General features: G+C 59.3%; 1 protein-coding gene across 1 annotated transcript in view; it reads right to left on the bottom strand.

Annotated features, from left to right (window-relative positions):
* Positions 1-509: 509 nt before the first annotated feature.
* Positions 510-21,185, bottom strand: part of DISP3 (dispatched RND transporter family member 3) — a 58,657-nt gene continuing 37,981 nt past the window's right edge. The window contains exons 8-21 of the mRNA XM_010353518.2: positions 19,550-19,698; positions 19,173-19,334; positions 18,198-18,359; positions 14,226-14,339; positions 12,224-12,360; positions 10,707-10,891; positions 7,630-7,760; positions 7,379-7,551; positions 6,316-6,442; positions 5,643-5,788; positions 2,792-2,951; positions 2,207-2,320; positions 1,622-1,788; positions 510-872 (exon numbers count right to left, since the gene is read on the bottom strand). Of these exons, the coding sequence (XP_010351820.1) occupies positions 510-872; positions 1,622-1,788; positions 2,207-2,320; positions 2,792-2,951; positions 5,643-5,788; positions 6,316-6,442; positions 7,379-7,551; positions 7,630-7,760; positions 10,707-10,891; positions 12,224-12,360; positions 14,226-14,339; positions 18,198-18,359; positions 19,173-19,334; positions 19,550-19,698 (2,290 nt within the window). The remainder of the gene's footprint in view (positions 873-1,621; positions 1,789-2,206; positions 2,321-2,791; positions 2,952-5,642; positions 5,789-6,315; positions 6,443-7,378; positions 7,552-7,629; positions 7,761-10,706; positions 10,892-12,223; positions 12,361-14,225; positions 14,340-18,197; positions 18,360-19,172; positions 19,335-19,549; positions 19,699-21,185) is intronic.

The raw sequence follows: 21,185 nt of genomic DNA on the forward strand, positions 1-21,185 counted from the left end.
GCTGCTGCCGTAAGGCTGAAGGGGAGGGTTCTGCATCATCCCCCACCCTGGATCCACTGTGCTCTTCCTGCGTGATCCCCGAGCCCCAGCAGGGCAGCCACTGCGTCCTGGCGCCTCAGTTCTCACATCGGTAGAATGGGGGTCACCCTGTAACATCCACACTGGAAGGTGGTGAGCACTGAGGCAGTGTGAGAGGGAGACTCCCTACAAAAATAACCTGACCCCCATGGTGACCGGGCATGGGAGGAGGGCTGGTCTCTTCTGCCACTGGGCAAAAAGCCCAGTGTGGCTGCCAGCAGACGGCCTATGGGGTGGCGGCCTTCTCCAACTCCCAGCTCCACAAAGGCAGCGCGGTCCACACCATTTGTGTGGGTGTCAGCCTCCACGCTGGCCCGTAGGGTGCCCTGGGCCCAGGCCTGGGGACACAGCTAGCTGGAGCCAAGCTGGGAAGCAGTTCCTGTCCCCCACCCACGGGACCAAAGGTGCAAGTGTCCAGAGCCCGGCCTGGGCTATAGGGAGGCCCCTGCAGGCAGAGGAATCTTATAGCCGCTCCGCAGGAGCACGAGGCAGGCACCCAGCCCCAGAGCCCCCGCCAGCAGCACGGCCCCCAGGGCCTTGAGGAAGGAAGTCCGGGTCCGGGTGAAGGAGCCAGGTGCCATGATGCCCAGCAGGGCAGTGCTGACGGTCAGTGTGTACAGGATGGACACACCCGTGTTGAGCGCCACGATCTTGCCGAACTTGGCAAATGGGGCGATGATGCAGAAGAAGAGGGGCACTGTGGCGATGACCGTGGTGAGGGCACTGGAGACGATGGCCACGCCCACGTGCCGCACGGCCTCCAGCGTACGCCACTGGCGCTGCGTTCGGGCGTCCTGGGGGCGAGAGGAGAGCTGGGAGCCCAGGCCACCCGCCCGCAGGACCCCTCTGGCCAGCACCTGGGGAATCGCGCACCCCCGCCCCAGGCCAGGTTCCTGCTCTGTTACTGGGATGAGAGCTGCAAGCGGCCTCACAGGGTTGGGAGGGTAGGCACCGGTGGGTGTTGCTATGTCAATAGCAATAGGATGCGAGGGTCTGCACAGGGAGTCCTCATAAATGGGAGCCCTGCTTGGAACTCATTTTGTTCCTTTGACCACAGGCAGTTGAATACGTAACTGATTGGATTTTTACATATTTGTGAATGTTTTTACACCAACGCCAATTCCAAACTAAAGCAAAAACCGTTACTAGGCCCAGAGCTGGTTTTGGCACTGAGTATGTGAACATGTTCTCACCAAACCACCGGGGGCTGGAGCAGCCTTGTGGCCTCTGGGTCATGGCTGGAAGAAGAATGAGCCATAGCTTGGGGCAACATGAAGCAGGAGGGCCCCCTTGGGATCCTGCGTCTGGTCTAACCCTCTCATTGCTCACTTGGGGAGACTGAGGCTGGGGGGTGTGGACCTTAGAACTTGAGTCCCTGGGGCTTGGGGATCAGCTTTGGGAAACCTTAGTTTCTAGAACACAGCCTGCATGGGGCGGGGGCTGGTGCTGGGATGTCCAGCTGCCCTTGAGGGTCCCTAAGCTGCACCCAAGTGGGAGAAGACCCAACGTGGTGGGAGGTGGGTAAGGTGGGCAGGGTGCTCACCTCGGCCTGGTGGGGGGGCAGGTTCTCTCCAGCCAGCAGGTAGCCCTCCACCAGGTGGACGCAGTAATCCACGGAGGAACCAACAAGGATGGACAGGGAGATGGCTTCCACGGCGCCCATCTCCCAGCCACTCCAGTACATGATGGTCACCACCAGGCATACGATGCCTGCAAGGGGACAGCAGGGGAGGCAGCTCAGACCTCCCGCCCTGGAGGCCTTAGGGGAACAGGGAGGTCTGGAGTCTAGCCCCCACCCTCAGGTGACAGGAGAGACAAGGCACACTGAGGGGACCCCCGAGGGAGGGGACAGGTGCAGCAGCACATCACTGAGCTGAGGGCTACCACCTGGGTACCCTGGCTCTGCTCGGGAGCACAGACATGCAGGAGAGACAGTCCTATGAGCCACTGTCCCAGATGGCACCTGGCAGAAGGTCTTGTGACCTGGGGTGGGGGTGGGGGAAGCCTCCACCAAGGAGATGTGACAGTGAAGGCTTCAGAGACACTTGCTACCTGGAGGCCAACGAGGGAGACTCTGCCTGCTCCCATCCCTACCGGCCGGATGCCTGTCAGCCCCTCACCCACGTACCCAAGATGCTGAGGAGCACGGGCAGCAGGAGCAGGATGTGGGTGGTGAACACGGCCACCGCGGCCACGCAGATGAGCAGGGATAGCACCAGGCCGCACAGGGCGCTCTGCACCCCTGCAAGGGAGGACAGGGCCTCAGTGCGCTGCTCTGTGGGCGCTCACAGCAAGCTGTACTGCTGGGGTGAGCCCTTGACCTCTCTGAGACTCCAATTCCCTGTCTGTAAAATGCGGTCATAACAGGACCTTACCCCACCTGCCTTGTTTGGAGTTGAAGAGAACACAGGTCAGGCCCTCAGCCCAGAGCCTAGGCACCTAGGAGAGGCTGGTAACTGGCAGCTGCCATCATGGTCATGACTGTTACTTTTTAGGTGGCCAAAGTCCAGATTGGAGAATGTAGCCAGATGCCCCCGAAGGAGAGGACCCAAACTCCAGCCTCTGATCAGTGTCCTGGCCACTGAGGCACCTGGTTTCCCCAGGGCTCTTGGCCAGGACAGAGTGTGGCTCAGACAGGCCGCTCTGTGCCCTCCCCTCCCAGGTCCCTCTGCCTCCTGCCCACCCAGGGTGGAGGGGCGAGGCTGCCGCTTGCCTACGATTTCCATGAAGATCTGCTTCCAGTGCTCGCAGGTCTGGAAGCCCCGGTGCAGGGCTGAGCCCTTGGGGAAGGCCTGCAGCTGCTGCTGGAGGAAGCTCTCCCAGCGCAGGTAGTCTGAGTAGGTCTGGAAGGAGGATTTGCCCTTGTATGTGGTCTGTGGGGAGAGATGTGAGCCAGTGAGACAGGCAGGGGCTGTGGTCCACCCGCCCTTCCCAGGCATGGCTGGTCTGTTCTGTGGCCACCAATGGAGTGTTGCGTCTGTCGGGGAGGGTATGAACGATTCAATCCAAAATGAGTCCCCACCAGCTTCTGGAGGTATTATGTGATTGTGACAGCAGCACTGGTCCACATGCAACCACAGTCCACCAGAACCCCCTTCAGCTCCCAGGGTCCCCCACGCTCTTGTGTCCACGCAGAGCGCGTGCTGTTCCCTCTGCCTGCTCAGCCAGTTCCTGCTCATCCTTCAGGACTTTCTGGGGTTCCGTCTCCTCCAGGAAGCCTTCCTTGATGCCCCAAGGTGGGCCTCCTTTGGGGTCTCCAAACCCTCAGTGCTTCCCCTGTTTTGTCACTGCCTGGCAACCTGCCTGGCCCTGGCAGGTGGGACTGTGAATTGCAAGGGCAGAAGCAGCCTGGCTGGCCCACAGTGCCCAGTCCCGAGGGGTGCTCATGGATGACGAATGAGAGAAACTGGCACTCTCCCTGCTCTAAAAGGTTCTTAAGGTATCTGCTCATCAATTCTGCTCTTGCTGAGTACAATCCAGTTCCCAGGAGGCCTGCATGTGTGTGCATGTGCACGCATGTCTGAGTGCTGGTGGGGTCAGCTTGGAAGTGGGCGCCCTGCCGCGTGGTGAGCGTGAGTGGGGACTTCTCTCCTCCCTGGAACTGCCTGGGGCTTCAGCCTGCAGAGGGAGGTGAGTTCTGACACATGCTGCAACATGGTGAACCTCGCACTGAGTAAAATGAACCAGTCACTGGCTGGGCGCGGTGGCTCACGCTTGTAATCCCCACACTTTGGGAGGCCGAGGTGGGCGGATCACCTGAGGTCAGGAGTTCAAGACCAGCCTGGCCAACATGGAGAAACCCCTCTCTACTAAAAATACAAAAAATTAGCCGGGTGTGGTGCTGCACACCCATAATCCCAGCTACTTGGGAGGCTAAGGCAGGAGTATCGGTTGAACCCAGGAGGCAGAGGTTGCAGTGGGCCGGGATGGCTCCACTGCACTCCAGCCTGGGCAACAGAGTGAAACTCCATTTCAAAAAAAAAAAAAAAAAAAAAAGAACCAGTCACCAAAGGACAAACACCGTATGATTCCATTCACTTGAGGCCCCCCAAGTTGTTAAATTCATTGAGAAAGTAGAATGGTGGGTGCCAGCGACTGTGGGAAGGGGAGAGGGGGAGTTAGTGTTTACTAGGGATAGAGCTTCAGTTTGGAAAGATGAAAAAAGTTCTGTAAGTATATGGTGGTAATAGTTGCATAACGGTGTGAACATACTTAATGCCACAGGGTTGTATGCTTAAAAATCGTTCAGGCCAGTCGCGGTGGCTCATGCCTTGTAAAGCCAGCACTTTGGGAGGCCGAGGTGGGTGGATCACCTGAGGTCAGGAGTTCGAGACCCGCCTGGCCAATATGGTGAAACCCCCCTCTCTACCAAAAACAAAAACAAAAACAAAATTTAGCTAGGTGTGATGGTGGGTGCCTGTAGTCCTAGCTACTGGGGAGGCTGAGGTGGGAGAATTGCTTGAACCTGGGAGGCGGAGGTTGCAGTGAGCCAAGATCGTGCCATTGCACTCCAGCCTGGGTGACAGAGTGAGACCCTGACTCAAAACAAACAAAAACAAACAAACAAACAACACCTGTTAAGATGGTTAATTTTACCTTATGTATATTTCACCACAGTAAAAAAAATGCAACCTCAAAAAGACCCATCTGGGTCTTTGAACTGGTGTCTGCATTTGACTGGGGGCTTGCTGAGGGCTCTGAGGCCCCCCTGGCTGGTGGCTGGTTTCGTTGCTTGTGCAATGAGTAACAGAAATAAATAGTGGGAAGGAAGTCAGGGCGGGGGGCCAGAGGAGAGTCACCCCCGCCCCCCCCCCCCCCCCCCCCCGCTTAAGCTGTCACATTGATTCTTAGTCCCCAGACTTTCCCATGTGTTCTTATCTCCACACCTGCCAGAGGGGCACAGGGATCTTGAACCCTCTTCTACAGATAAGGCCAGAAGGGACGAGTAACTTGCTCAGGGACACAGAGCACATCAGGATCCCAGCAAGGACTGAGCCCAGGTCTCTGCACGGAGGCAGCAGGGACACGCTTGCCAAGCTGGGAAAGCCACGTGCCAGGGCCGAGAGTCCCCACAGGGCTCAGGTCAGGAGTGTGTGCATGTGTGTGTACGTGCACACGTGTGCCTGTGCCTCCTCGGGCAGAGCTCAGCGAGCGTCCAGGGGTGACAGAGGCAGCAGGGAGGTATGGGGGATGGCCGGTGCCCTGGCCACCCTGAGGGAGGCTGCCAGGGTCTGGGGCCCCAACCTGGCCTCCCACAGTGGCAGAGGGGGGCATTCTGGACTTCCATCGGCCCCTACAGACCAGAGACTAAAAAATACCATGGATCCCCAGTTGGTGGAGGAGGGAAGGGAAAGGGTGGGGGGAAGAAAGGGCAGCGCTCTGCAGTCAGGGGTCCTGGTTTAGCACTTGACACTGACACCCACCAACTGTGTGACCTCAGGCAAGTCACTCCACCTCTCTGGGCCTCAGCATCTCCCCCCGATCTGGGAAGAGGGCTGAGATCAGAGGTGGCACACCCAGTGCAAGTATGCAGCACAGCGCCCAGCGAGGCTGCCTGGGCTCACCGACTCGAAAGCCATGGAGATCCACTGCACGCGGCCCTCCCTGACGCCCACTGCCCCGTGGGACAGCTGCCCTGGGAGCAGGTTGGGCTCCGGCAGCTCCTTGCACTCAGGGTGCAACATCTGCAGGAAGGAGGAGATGCTGTAGCCTGTGGGGAGAGGCAAGAAACGGAGTGGGTGGTGGCCCTGGAAGAGCCTGTCCCCTGCATCACACCTGTGCCCACACACTCACCTACCTCTGAGGCTTAGAGTGTTTGTAACCATTGGCAACAGCATTGGGAAACCTACAACATGCATTTGCCATCGGGGTAGAACATGACGTGTGGGCCCCTCCCAGGGACGCCCCTGTGGTGACCTCATCCACACTGGCTGTGGGCCAGTCCCGGGCCCTACCCCCCAATTTTGGAAAGGCTACTCCTGCAGATGTGCCCCACATCCCACACACGCACACCTCTGCACCAGTCCTGTTCACACACAGCCTGCTCACATCCAGAAACCTTCAACTGCTGGCACACACCCCACCCTGGTGTGGACACACTCAGCACAGACACACATCTGCAAAATAGTCCCGCATGCCACGCTGTGTCCTTCGGCTGTCTACCTTGGACCACGGCCTCTGTGCCTCCCCAGTCAGTCCATTCTCTCTCGGAGGAACAGCTCCCCACACCCCACGCACCTGAAGGCAGGCACTGGGCCCCGCCTGGCTTCACCAGTTCGGAGTTGGCTGCGATGGCCTTGCAGAGGCGACACAGGTGTCCAATTTCCTTGAAGAGGTCAAAGCTGCTGTCATAGACAACGCTGCCCTTTCCCAAGGAGACATAAGCCAGCCCAGGCCGCTCAGTGAGACAGGGTCTCAGTCCTGGGTGCTCACCCCCAACCCCAGGGAAGAACCTCCAGCAGCTCCCTGCTACCCGTCACCCTCACGTTGCCAGCCTCCAACTGCTCACTCACTGCCCCACCCTAACCCTCTGTCCTGCCCCCACCAGCATCTTCTGCTCCCATCACTGCCCACCCCACACAGGCCCCTCCGCCTCACCTCCTCCCCTTCCCCCACCACCTTCTCACCTGAACTTCTTGCTTTTCTCCCCACCCTCCCAGACAGCCACATCCTCACTGTCCTGCAGGACCTGCCTGGTCCCCCAGCCCCTGCTCCCAGTGCCTGCAGATGCCCAGTGTGGACTGAACACACAGATCTCCTCCGACTCCACCTTGCTCCCGACTTACTCCATGGCTGCCATTCCCGTGTACCCCGCTGGGCTGTGACTAATAAAGGCAAGGGACACCCGCCCATCCTTCCTCCCGGTAATCCTTAGCACCCACTACGTGCTGAACAGTCCCAGCTCAACCAGTGCCTTCAAACACTGAAGAGCCCCACACTGGACAGGAGTGCATGTGAGGGAGGGAAGCCTCAGAGAGGAGAAAGCCACAGCCCAGCTCTGAGCGAGGGGGAGGGCAATGAGGTGTCCACCTGGACTGCCTTCTCTCCATTCAAGTCCCTCACAGGCATCCAGCTTGGACCCTAAACCCAGATTCCTGGGTGAGTCTAAGAGGTCAATGCCGCTGAGTCCTCAAGAAAAACAGGACCCCTATGAGCCCATGGGGGATCTGTCTGGGCTAGAGGAGCCATTGATGAGCCAAGAGGGGGTGTGAGGAGCTAGACGTGGTTCCCTGGACAGGTGCCTATTTGCGAGACTGTTGCAGCTGGGGCCCTCGGCATCTGCCTCACGCATGCCCCGTACCGGGTCTCCAATGACGTGGTTGTCCACCTGCTGAGTGCGGTTGACGCCAATAATGCCAAAGACCACGAAGACCATGGCCCCAGTATCCACCAGTGGCCGCACCGCTGGCTTCCCGCAGCCTGTGTTCACGCAGGGGTTGAAGCCGAAGGTGGCCGAGAGACGGGCCTTGGGCACTGCGAACAGGGAGTCAGAGCTGTAAGGGAAGGCGGCGCCCAGCTCCTGAGGTCCCCACCTGTGTGCCCCTGCCATACCTTTCTCACTAGGCACGAAGAAGAAGCCTTTGGTAGGCCCATCGGGGCTGGAGCTGAGCAGGCAGCCAGGGGGTGCCATGCATACGCGCCCATGGAAGGGGGGCTTGTGGGACTGGGCGAAGTACAGCTTCCTGTGGAGGCAATGGAGGCTGGGCTGAGGCTGGAAAGGCCAGAAGGAGTCAGGGGAGGTGAGGCCAGTGGGCCGGGGCTGGGGGTGGGGTGTCGTGGGGTCTGGACTTAGGCTCTGCTCCTGCATGGGGATTTGTTCTCAGGTTGAGGGCTGAGGGAATTGCCCTAGGCTGGGGGTCTGGAGCCTGTTCTAGCCCCGCCCCTGCCAAGGCTGACTATGGGAACCTAGTCAAGGCCCTGCCCCTCTGCCCCTCAGCCTCCCCATAGGAGTCATGAAGGGTGGAGAAGACCAGCAGCTTTCAAACTGTCCCCCAGGGGGTACAAAGGTTCAGGAGGGGCCCCAGGGACAACCCTAGCAGTCCCCGCTCAGGGGTCCCCAGCTTTGCCTCAACCCCAACAGTTAGGGAGTCTCTACATTCTATAGGAAGGAAGGGCTCTAGTGTCAACAGCTGGCTAACCACTAGACCCAGTGCAGCTCAAAGTTCTTTCCAGAATGTTTCCAGCTCATCCAGGCAGGCTGCCCAACCCCTGGTCACTGATGTGTCTGTGCAGAGTGAGCCCAGCCTGAGGCTCAGGGGAGGACAGGCAGAGGCGCCCTCACCCCCAAGTCAGGGTCCCAGGCTGGAAAGGACCCAGCCAGTGCTGTCCTGCCATTCCCCAGCCTCCAAGCTGCACCCCTCAGCCCCATGCAGAGTTCAGACTCCTATAGGTGTTTGACATTCCAAAGTTAGCCCCATCAGAGACCAGTCCCCATGTGTCACCGAGCCCCGTCAGAGACCACAGTCCCCGTGTCACTGAGTTGTCAGAGACCACAGTCCCCGTGTGTCACTGAGCCCCGTCAGAGACCACAGTCCCCGTGTGTCACTGAGTTGTCAGAGACCACAGTCCTGGTGTGTCACTGAGCCCCGTCAGAGACCAGTCCTCATGTGTCACTGAGTTCTGTCAGAGACCATAGTCCCTGTATGTCACCGAGCCCCGTCAGAGACCACAGTCCCCGTGTGTCACTGAGCCCCGTCAGAGACCACAGTCCCCATGTGTCACTGAGTTGTCAGAGACCACAGTCCCCATGTATCACCGAGCCCCGTCAGAGACCACAGTCCCCGTGTGTCACTGAATTCTGTCAGAGACCACAGTCCCTGTGTGTCACTGAGCATGGCCTTGCACCACTGTTCTCCACCACAATGACAGTGGGACTGTTTCTTTCAGAGCATGTATCATGGTTTGTAATGACATTGCTGTTTACTTGTTAGCTGCCTGTCTCCTGCTAGACGGCCCGAGGGCAGGAGTCACATCTGTCTTTGTCACTACCATACCCCTAGCACAATGCCAGCACAGCTGGAGTCCACAGTTTGTTAAATCAGTGAACGGCGGAGGAAGGAGACCTTCAGCTAAAATGGCCTCCACGGATAAATAGATGTGGGGCTGTGTTTACAACACGGGGAAGGAAACCCCAGAAAAGGTGCCCCTGGATGGCATGGAGACCCCGAGAGCACAGAATGCGGCTTCTGACTTGGCATAGCAGGGACTGGCCCTGTGGCAAGTGAATACAACAGAGGCCCTCCCCTCGCTCTTCTTCCAGCGGAAGGGGCAGGGGCATTAAATAAACATTTTCTGAATGAATGATGTATTTAGAGTGTGGGTGAGTGCCTTGTCAAGGAAGTGCAGCGTGTACTCATTCATTCATTCAGCAAGCACTTATTTGCACTTACTATGCCAGACACCGTGACAGGTGCTGGGGAGGCGGCACCAAATGAGATGGCCAAGGTCCTACCACAGGATGCCTGTGTGCTCCCATGGGAGGACAGGTAACACTGCAGGTCAGCACGGTGGCAGGTGGCAATGGGACCAGGAGAGCAGTGGGTGATGTATGGAGAGAGGCTGGATGTGGTACTTGGGAAGGGACAGCCTCTCCCGCGAGATGACTTTTGGACAGGGACTTGAATCTTGAGAAGTTGTCTCACATGTGAGGAGCTGGGGAAAGCATTCTAGGCAGAAGGAACAGCAAATGCAAAGGGCCTGGGAGGGAAAGGGGCCTGGTATGCTAGAGGGACAGCCAGGTGACCACTGCAACCCCTGAGGAGCTATCAAGGCGGGGAGCAGCTCCTGGGCCCGTCATCTTTGCCAATGTTCTGCACTCCCCAGCCCTGGGCAGAGACCCATCTGGGCAGGTGGGTGAAAACAGACAGCAGTTTTTTTCTTTTTTTTTCCTTTTTTTTTTGAGACAGAGTCTCACTCTGTCGCCCAGGCTGGAGTGCAGAGGCGCAATCTCGACTCACTGCAACCTCTGCCTCTGGGTTCAAGCGATTCTCCTGCCTCAGCCTCCTGAGTAGCTGGGACTATTGGCGCCTGCCACCATGCCCAGCTAATTTTTTGTACTTTTAGTAGAGACGGGGTTTCACCGTGTTAGCCAGGATGGTCTCGATCTGCTGACCTTGTGATCTGCCCACCTCGGCCTCCCAAAGTGCTGGGATTACAGGCATGAGCCACTGCACCTGGCCAGAGGTTTCTTAAAGGGGTCTACTGGCATCCCTCAGGGCCAGGTGCGGTGGCTCATGCCTGTAATCCCAGCACTTTGGGAGGCCAAGGCATGTGAATCACCTGAGCTCAGGAGTTTGAGACTAGCCTGGCCAACATGGCAAAACCCCGTCTTTACTAAAAATACAAAAATTAAGCAGGTGTGGTGGTGCACACCTGTAGTCCCAGCTACTCAGGAGGTTGAGGCAGCAGAATCGCTTGAACCTGGGAGGCAGAGGTTACAGTGAGCCAAGACTGTGTCACTGCACTCCAGCCTGGGCAACAGAGTAAGACTCCGTCTCAAAAAAAAAAAAAAAAAAAAAAAAAGAGAGGGCCTGCTGGCATCCCCCATGTGAAAAGAGAGAGAAAAGAGAGAAAAGGGCAAAGCAGCAGCCAGGCTGATGGGCACTGGCTTGTCTGCCAGGCTTTGTTACCGGGTGTGCTGCTGCTCCTTGGTGGCCACGTAGAAGCTGAAGTCAAACTTCCAGCCCCGCTTGGCATCACAGGCCAAGGTCGTCAGCATCCACTTGCGGGAGGGGCTCGCCGCCTGGAGCAGCCCTACTGTAGACATACAAGCGGTCAGCTTCTTGGTGAAGTTACCAAAAGGCGCTCTATACACCTAAGCAGTGGGTTGACAGAGACAAGACATGTGACTCGGGGGGGCTGCCTCAGCCTGGGCCAGCCTCAGGCTCCGTCCCCTCCCTCCTCAGCATAGTTCACCCCGTCCCAGTCCTCGGAGTCGGGGACAGAGCCCTGGGCAGAGGCTTGGGAGGCCTGGGTTTGAGTTCAGCGCTTTGGCAAATCCTTTCCTCCCTCTCTGAGCCTCGTTTCTTCCCTCAACAATCGTTCACTGAGTGTCTGTCCCATGCCAGGCACCGTGTCAGGCTCTGAGGGGCACGGTCCCTACCCTTGTGGAGCTGGCAATGATGATGGCTTCCAAGAATAAGGAAGATAAGACAGGATAAATGGCAGGGAGAGGAGGACAAGGCGAGAAAGGCGCCGGGGCAGGGCTCTGTGGGGCCCAACAGGGGTGCCGAGACCTGAGCGAGCACCAAGGAGTCAGCCGCACATGAAGCCAAAGGAAAAGCTTTTCAGGCAGTGGGAACAGCACACGCAGAGGCTTAGAGGCAGGAAAAGCCTCAGAAACCTCATCTTCCAAGTGGAAATATAAATCCTGAACAAACAAATTGGCACGTGTCCCTGTCACCATGGAGGGTATACCATGTTAAAGAAACACAAATGAGCCTGGGCAACACAGAGAGACCCAGTATCTACAAAAAATAAAAGACAAAACTAGCTGGTGTGGTGGTGTGTGCCTGTGGTTGCAGCTACTCAGGAGGCTGACGGGAGAGGCTCGCTTGAGCCCAGGAGGTCGAGGCTGCAGTGAGCTACGATCATGCTACTGTGCTCCAGCCTGGGTGACAGAGCAAGCCCCTGTCCTCCCCCCAACCCCCCCAAACAAAGAAAAAGAAACACAAATGACCCCCACGAAGGGGAAAACTCAAGTCTGGGCCTGGGGACTCCTTTCTGCAGTGCTGGAGCAGCTACCAAGGACAGCAAGATTCCTGGCCGCCACTGCCCGAGGAGGGACTATACCCAGGCGTTCTGCACTGCACAAGCCTCACCTTACACACCTCCAACAATGCTGGCTGGTGCTTGTCACATCCCCATGTCACGGATGAAGAAACTGAGGCTCAGAGAGTAAGTCATCTGCCCAAAGACACACAGTTAATAAATGGCAGAGCCAGGATTTGAATCTAGGCCTGGCTGACTCAGAAGCCCAAGCTGCCACCACTTGGCAGGTCCCTGTCACAGACAAGGCTGGTTTGGGGCTGGGGGGTCTTCATCCTCAAAGCTGCTTCTCCCTATGTGGCCAGTGCCCACCAGTGTGGCCCTGAGGGCCCCCCCGCCCCCAGTGGTGGCGGCTTGCTTCACGATAGCCCAGGCTCACCTGGAAGGAGGGCACCTCTCCATCCCCAGGTGACACAGCCTGCCAAGGAGCAGGCAGGCTGGCATTGAGGGAGAGCCTGTAGATAGCGGGGTGGCCCTGACTCTTCACTTTAGAGATGTACACGGTGCCCAGGAAATCTATGAACAAATAAGGGATGAAAGAGAGGTGAACTTGACCTTGACTGGCTTCTCCTGACCCTGGAGCAGCCCACCCTCAGCTCTGTCGACTAACGAGCTCAGTCCTGGCCTTGGGCTCATCTCAAAATGCTGGCTGCGCCCCTCTCTACTGGACCAGGCCCATGACAATAATAGTGGGGGAGGTGGTGGACACAGGATGGGGTGGGAAGGATGGTGGGGGAGCTGGTGGGCACAGGATGGGGTAGCAGGGATGGTGGGGGAGATGGTGGGCACAGGGATGGGGTGGGAGGATGGTGGGGGAGGTGGTGGGCACAGGGATGGGGTGGGAGGGATGGTGGGGGAGGTGGTGGGCACAGGGATGGGGTGGGGAGGGATGGTGGGGGAGGTGGTGGGCACAGGATGGGGTAGCAGGGATGGTGGGGGAGGTGGTGGGCACAGGGATGGGGTGGGAGGGATGGTGGGGGAGGTGGTAGGCACAGGGATGGGGTGGGAGGGATGGTGGGGGAGGTGGTGGGCCACAGGGATGGGATGTGGAGGGATGGTGGGGGAGTGGTCGGGCACCGGGATGGGTGGGAGGGATGGTGGGGGAGGTGGTGGCAACATGGATGGTATGGGAGGGATGGTGGGGAGGTGTGTGGGCACAGGGATGGGTGGGAGGGATGGGTGGGGGAGGTGGTGGGCAACAGGGATGGGGATGGGAGGGATGGTGGGTGGAGGTGGTGGGCACAGGGATGGGAGGGAGGGATGGTGGCGGAGGTTGGTGGGCACAGGAGATGGGGTGGGAGGGATGGTGGGGGAGGGTGGTGGGGAACAGGAATGGGGTGGGAGGGATGGTGGGGGAGTTGCGTGCACGGATGGGGTAGCAGGGATGGTGGGGAAGGGGTGGGCACAGGGATGGGGTGGGAGGGATGGTGGGGGTAGGTGGTGGGGCACAGGGATGGGGTGGGAGGGAGGGGGGGGAGCTGGTGGGCACAGGGATGGGATGGGAGGGATGGTTGGGGAGGTGGGTGGGCACAGGGATGGGGTGGGAGGGATGGTGGGGGAGGTGGTGGGCATAGGATGGGGGGCAGCAGGGATGGTGGGGGGAGGTGGTGGGCACAGGGATGGGGTGGGAGGGATGGTGGGGGAGGTGGTGGGCAGAGATGGGGTGGGAGGGATGGTGGGGGAGGTGGTGGGCACAGGATGGGGTAGCAGTGATGGTGGGGGAGGTGGTGGGCACAGGGATGGGGTGGGAGGGATGGTGGGGGAGGTGGTGGGCACAGGGATGGGGTGGGAGGGATGGTGGGGGAGCTGGTGGGCACAGGGATGGGATGGGAGGGATGGTGGGGGAGGTGGCAGTCACTGCGATAGGGTGGCCCAGATAGCAGAGGTGACAGTGATGAAAGGCATCCTGGTGAAGGTGTGCCAGTGATGGTTCAGGGCTGGTGCTGGGAGTGACAGTGGTAGGACAGAGGTGGTGACAGTGCCATAGGGTGACAGGGACAGACAGAGCTGCCTGATGGGGGATTCATTCCCCCAGTACACTTGTCTCAGCACCCACCTCTGAGGGAAACTCCAGCAGGGATAAGCCAGTGTTCGGGGCCTGGGACGCCTGCCTCTGCCCCTGGACACTCAGGATGGCTTTGGTGCACAGGGAGGGCTTGGGGGGCACCACAGCCCAGGGTGTCACAGGAGCCTACTGTCCTGGCGGGATGGCAGGTGAGGGCCCCAAATTCACCCCCCATCCCCAGCTCCTCTGCAGTGACCAGGAACACACAACGTCCATCTTGAAGGAGAATCTAGAAGGAATTTTATCTGCTCCCCTTACAGGGCCCCCAACCCTAGCACCAGGGAGGATTTCCTCACCCTCCACCCCCAGTGCTCACCCTGCAGGGTGGCCTCAGGCCGGCTGGCCCAGGGAACCCCCGAGCCTCGCCTCTTCTTCTCCAGGGACGTCCGGATGTTGTTCTGTAGGCTGTGGGGCTTCTCCTGGAACAGACCTGCCCCACAACGCCACGTCAAGGACAGCAGGACAGCAGGGCATCCCGGGCTGGGCCCGATGGGCAGAGGCAAGAGGCTGGGATCTGACACAGTCTCAGGAACTGGGGCCCAGGGACTGGAGGGGGTGGGTGTGTGGGGGTAAGAAACTAGGAAGAACTTTTACAAAATCAAATACCAAACTTTTAGGAATTTTAGGCCCAGAGAAAGGCACCATCAGCCTGCCCAGAGAAAACCACTGAAACGCTCCCTGCTCACCCTCTCTGTGCCACTCTGCCCCCTGCTCACCCTCTCTGTGCCACTCTCCCCCTGCTCACCCTCTCTGTGCCACTCTGCCCCCTGCTCACCCTCTGTGCCACTCTGCCCCCTGCTCACCCTCTCTGTGCCACTCTGCCCCCTGCTCACCCTCTCTGTGCCACTCTGCCCCCTGCTCACCCTCTCTGTGCCACTCTCCCCCTGCTCACCCTCTCTGTGCCACTCTGCCCCCTGCTCACCCTCTCTGTGCCACTCTGCCCCCTGCTCACCCTCTCTGTGCCACTCTGCCCCCTGCTCACCCTCTCTGTGCCACTCTGCCCCCTGCTCACCCTCTCTGTGCCACTCTGCCCCCTGCTCACCCTCTCTGTGCCACTCTGCCCCCTGCTCACCCTCTCTGTGCCACTCTGCCCCCTGCTCACCCTCTCTTTGCCACTCTGCCCCCTGCTCACCCTCTCTGTGCCACTCTGCCCCCTGCTCACCCTCTCTGTGCCACTCTGCCCCCTGCTCACCCTCTCTGTGCCACTCTGCCCCCGCTCACCCTCTCTGTGCCACTCTGCCCCCTGCTCACCCTCTCTGTGCCACTCTGCCTCCTCTGTCGGGTAGGGATGATGCCACACTTCCCTTGGGGGTGGGACATCACATCCTCTGCATCCAATTAACAGGAGTGACTGTTAGGGTGACCCAAGGTCATCAGCTGGCAGACATGTTGGGAGACATATATGCCCGTTTTGCTTCAAGCGTTGTGTGTTAGCCCTTTGGGTTTTTAAAATTAGAAATGAGAGAACTGCACCTTCAAAGTTTTAACCCTCACAGCCATCCTGAGGCTGTTCCCATGAACCCCACTTGATGGAGTGGAAAGCAGAGGTGAAGGGACCTGCCCAGAGAGGGACTTGCCGCCCCATTGGGGTCTGGCCTTGCCTGCCCCTTGTAAAGCTGAAGCACTCTGCTGCACTCTGAAGGGGTCTCTCCAAGAGGCAGTTCTCAGAGGAAGAGGTACAGGGAGCAGGGGCTGGGCTCTGGCTGGGGTCCTGGCTGGGCTGTGGCTTGGGTCCTGGCTGGGCTCTGGCTGGGGTCCTGGCTGGGGTCCTGGCTGGGGTCTGGCTGGAGTCTGGCTAGAGTCTGGCTGGACTCTGGCTGGGGTTCTGGCTGGGGTCCTGGCTGGGGTACTGGCTGGGGTCTGGCTGGAGTCTGGCTGGGGTCCTGGCTGGGGTCTGGCTGGGCTGTGGCTAGGGTGCTGGCTGGGCTGTGGCTGGGGTCCTGGGCTGGGGTGCTGGCTGGGGTCTGGCTGGGGTCCTGGCTGGGCTCAGGCTGGGCTGTGGTTGGGGTCCTGACTGGGCTGTGGCTGGGGTCCTGGCTGGGGTGCTGGCTAGGGTCCTGGCTGGGCTGTGGCTGGGGTGCTGGCTGGACTCTGGCTGGGGTCCTGGCTGGGCTGTGGCTGGGGTGCTGGCTGGGGTCCTGGCTGGGCTCTGGCTGGGGTCCTGGCTGGACTCTGGCTGGGGTCCTGGCTGGGCTCTGGCTGGGGTCCTGGCTGGGCTCTGGCTAGAGTCTGGCTGGGGTCTGGCTGGGGTCCTGGCTGGGCTGTGGCTGGGGTCCCGGCTGGGCTGTGGCTAGGGTGCTGGCTGGGCTGTGGTTGGGGTCCTGGCTGGGCTGTGGCTGGGGTCCTGGCTGGGGTGCTGGTTGGGGTGCTGGCTAGGGTCCTGGCTGGGCTGTGGCTGGGGTGCTGGCTGGGGTCCTAGCTGGGCTCTGGCTGGGCTCTGGCTGGGGTCCTGGCTGGGCTCTGGCTGGGCTCTGGCTGGGGTCCTGGCTGGGCTCTGGCTGGGCTCTGGCTGGGCTCTGGCTGGGGTTCTGGGTGGGCTCTGGCCTGGTCCTGGCCCCAGATGTTGTCAGGGAGCTTTGGGGTTTGTCCATCTGTGGAAGGGGAGCAGGCCCTTTGGGCAGGCAGGAGACCTGTGGTGGCAGTGATGATCAGGAGCAATGCCACGTACTGGCAGTTGGGGAAAGGAGCTGGGGACGTGGCCGGGGCTGGCTCCGAGGTGCGAGGGGCTCTTCCGGCGCCTCTCGGAGCTGCAGTGGATTATCACACATTTGGCCGCCATTGCCAAGGGGAAGGCTAGGTTAATCTCAGCACCGCCCTAATTAAATAAAGGCAATTACAGCAGGCAGCAGATCTGCTCCTGTGAGCTGGAAGCACTCACCCAGGCATCTTCTCATTTGGTTTCTAACTGCCCTGGCAAAGTCAGATGACCTTGGGTTGACTTTGCCTGCCCCTACCCTGCTCCCCCTCTGTAAAATGCGGCCTGGGCCAGCTACCTCAAAATCAAGGAGCCATCTCTATCTTCCCTCCTGGCTCATTCCCAACTCTCACTCCGTCACCAAGTCCTGTGGAAACCGCCTCCTAAAAACCTCTTGACTCCACCACCGCTGCTGTCAGCATGCTGGTCCCAGCGCCACCAACTCTCCTCTAGAATACCCCACCAGCCTCCTACCCAGCCTCCCAGCCAGCTTCCACCCCAGTGCCCCAATCCACCTCCACACAGCACCTGGGAGACTCCATCACCCCACTTCTCCACTTAAACCACGTGACTAGTTTCCAGTGACAATCAGAATAAAATCCAGACCCCTCACTTCAGCCCACCTGCCCTATCCCAGTCCACTGGGCCAGCCTAGCTCCTGCAACTGCCTCTCTCAAATGTGGCCTTGGTCTTTCCCACCTCTGCTGCTCTCCTCTGCCTAGACTCCTCCCTCCTCTCCCCTCCCTGCCTGGCTAACCCCACCCCTTCCCTCCTCTCCCCTCCTCACCAGGCTAACCTCTCCTCTTCCTCCCTCTCCCCTCCCAGCCTGGCTAACCCCTTCCCTCCTCTCCCCTCCTCACCTGGCTAACCCTTCCTCTTCTCTCCTCTCCCCTCCTCACCTGGCTAACTTCTCCTCTTCCCTCCTCTCCCTCCCAGCCTGGCTAACCCCTTCCCGCCTCTCCCCTCCTCACCTGGCTAACCCCTCCTCTTCTCTCCTCTCCCCTCCTCACCTGGCTAACTTCTCCTCTTCCCTCCTCTCCCTCCCAGCCTGGCTAACCCCTTCTCTCCTCTCCCCTCCTCACATGGCTAACCTCTCCTCTTCCCTCCTTTCCTCTCCCAGCCTGGCTAACCCCACCCCTTCCCTCTTCTCCCCTCCCTACCTGGTTAACTCCTCCTCTTCTCTCCTCTCCCCTCCCAGCCTGGCTAACTCCTTCCCATTCTTGTGAGTTTTGGCCTAGACGTTACTTCCTCCAGGAAGCCTTCCATGATGTGGGCCTCTAAGACACCCTAGTCTTCCTCCATCAAAGCTCAGATCTACTATTACAGTGACTAGTCTCTAGAGCTGGAATATGAGCTCCCTGAGCTTGGGAAGCCTGTGCCGCCTGCCCACTGTACCTCCCCAGAGCCGGCATCCAGCAGGCACCCAGCAAGCATCTGTTAAATGAACTGTGGGAACACGGGGGCTCAGCAGTGAGTGGGATTTGCCTGAGGTCAGGCATTGATGGGGAGCCAGGATCCTGCATCTCTCAGACCAACAGCCTTTGGGACCTGGACACCTGAGCGGGCCGGGGACAGCCTGGCTGGAAGCCTCACCTGAACAGGTGATGCAGGAGATGCCCTCGGCACTCAGGTTGTACTTGAGGTCCAGCAGCACCTGGATGTTGGTATCAGGCCGGAAAAGGAGCGGGGCCCGACTGGCAGGGCGGAGCCGGCTGGCGAACACCAGGGACAGGATGAGGATGGAGACGAACAGCCCTGTGAGGAGATGGCGCTACACCAGGCGGGGCTGGACCCAGCTGGTCCATTCCCAGTGGGGCTCCCAAGTGCCGGGGAGACAGCTGCTCTGGTTGTGGTGGAGGTGTGGGGGTGTCCTAAGGGCGTGGGGGAAGTCCCTGCATGCCAGCCCGTGGGCAAAGCTTACTGGGGATGGTCCTCCAGGGCCAGGGATCAGTTGCTTTGTGGTGTCCTGTGGGGTTTGACTATAAGCTATAATCTAACACTGCTGGACAAGAAGCGGCCGCCACCTAAGAGTACCTCGTAGTTTATAAAGAGCTGGTGCACTACTTGATCTCACACAACTCTGAAATCCTGTTGAAGATGACAATAATAATAGCACTTAACATTCATGGAGCATTTACTACGTGCCACGTGCTGGGCTGAGGTCTTTATATATACTCTCCAACTACAGCTGCCTTCCTAGCCACCGTTCTCGTCCTCAATTACAGAATAGGAACTGAGTGCTAAACAGACTGGAATAGCCAAATTCACACAGCTAGGACTCGGCCAAACTGGGACTCAGACTCAAGTGGGTCTAACTCCAGGGCCCATGCGTGGCATGCTCTGTGCTACTGCCCAGTGTGAGTGGCTGGCACACAGCAGGGGCCATTGAGCAACAGCTGCCGTGACCAGCTTCATTCTGCACAGGAAGGAGCCGGGGGGTCGGAGAGGGAGAGACCCCAGCCCAGGCCTCTGACCCTGGGGCATCTGCGAGAGGGGGTGGGCTCCCAGTTCCTGTGTGTTTTGGGGGTGGAGCTGCGAGACAGGGAGAGGGGCAGAGGGCCCACTTACCCACAATCACCCAGCGGCTCTTGACGGCTGACCACAGGACCCAGTGGTGCAGCAGCTCCTGCAGCTGCACAATGAGCTGGCCGCGGCTGCCCGTGTTGGAGGCTGGCTGCAGACCCTCGGGGGACACAGACACCAGGGACACGTCTCCCAGCTCCAGTGACACTGCCAGGGCAGAGCAGTAGCCCGTCAAAGCCTGAGTCAAAGCCCACTGTGGTCCATGCTCGCTTCCAGGGAAGCCCAGATGCCTGGTGAGGAAGCCCGCAGGCCATCTTGTCCAGTCCCCAGTCTCAGGACCAACTTATCAAGTGTTACTCCCCGGGCAGAGGCAGCGCTGGGTCTCGCTGGGGTCAGCAGGGCAGGCCTATGCTAGCTCTCACCTGGCTCTTCCTCGACCTCCAGCAAGGGGATGTCATCATCCAGGTAGGGTATGGGACCCTGGGTGGGGCTGCCTCCAACCTGCTCAGGAGCAGCAAACACGTCTCCGGGGAAGTGCAGGGAGCTCTTGCGGCCGCAATTCTGGTGGCAGCTGTGGAAAGAGTAGGGGAGAGCGGTGAGCCAGAGGGTCCTGGGTACCCAGGGAGGGTGGGGCAGGGCCCTGAGGATCAGATGAACCCAGGTATCACAGTGCTGCTAACATCACACACAGGATGAGCACCCCAGACTTCTGGGAGCTGGTCACCTGGTTTCTTTCTAGTACCGTCTACCCCAGGGCCCTCAGGTGCCAGTCTTCCTCCAGAGAGACAAATGGTGACAGCAGACATTACCCAGCAAGAGGGGATGACAACACATAGTGGCCCAGGCACTAAAGTGATCAAATCAGGGGACTCATTCCTCTGCTGCTGTGTGGCCCAGGGGCTCTGCCACCAACTTAATACTCAGGGGAGCCAGGAGGAGGGAGCAGGGCAGGGCTGAGAGTGTAGCTGCGTGGCCGAGGTCTCAGCTGGAGTGAACACATGAGAGACACAGCTCACCCTAGGGACTGGGCACCAGAATAATCCTTATGGCTGACACGAGCGCTGTGTGTGTGGCTAATACCACTGCCATGTGCCAGCAGTGAGCTGGGAGCATCTGCGTGGATTATCTCACTTAATCCTCGTGAGACTCACACACAGGGATCACAGCTGTTTCATAGAAAAGGAAACTGAGATGCAGAGGTGAAGTCACCTGCCCAGGGTTCCACGGCTGCCGAGGGAGGAGGTGAGGCTTGAAGCCCACGTCTGACTGACTGGGAAGATGACTGCACCCAACAGGACCACTGGGGAGACAGCCCCAGGTGGGGCGGGGGGCAGAGGGGAGGCTTATTTGGTATCTCTGTAGAGATCAGAAAAAGGTGCCTTTTCCCCACGACGCTGCTTCTATGACATGAAACTGTCATGGAAAACAGTCAAATCTGAGCGCCCATGGTACAGAGAACAGTGTCTCTGCCAGGGCACCTGTGTGCAGTGCCAACCCGCACCACCACAGCAGAGTCCTGAAGGGAGAGGATGTGAGTGGGGAGAGCTGAGGAGTCCGTCTCAGGCCCAAGTCTAAGCTCCTCGCTGGGCCCTTCTCTCCCTCCAGCCCCTCCGGGGCTCACCATGGGCAAGTGGACATTGCTGACCACCACTGGCCAAGGCCTTTATCACAATGAGTGGGCGCTGTTCCAAGCCCAGAGCCCCTCCATCCTCCCAGCCCCGGGCAGCCACCCAGGCCTGATTCAACTCCACCACCATCCCCCTCCCTCTTCCCAACCACCAGGCCCACAAGACCTTTCCCCCTAAACCTCCAGCAGCAACTCTGAACTGACCTGTTCAACTCTGCACACGGCTCACTACATCTACAGACGAGAACCTGAGGACACTCAACATGGTGGCTAAGAGTGTGGGATCTGGAGGCAGAGTTCTTTGGTTTAAATCCAGGCTCTACTGCCTACTAAATGGGTGACCTTGAAAAAGCTGCCCAACCTCCCTGAGCCATTGTTTTCTCATCTGTAGAATGGGCACAGCAAGAGAACCCAGCTCCCAGGGTTCTTTG

The sequence above is a fragment of the Rhinopithecus roxellana genome, chromosome 12 (assembly GCF_007565055.1).
Source record: "Rhinopithecus roxellana isolate Shanxi Qingling chromosome 12, ASM756505v1, whole genome shotgun sequence".
In the NCBI taxonomy this organism is placed as follows: domain Eukaryota; kingdom Metazoa; phylum Chordata; class Mammalia; order Primates; family Cercopithecidae; genus Rhinopithecus; species Rhinopithecus roxellana.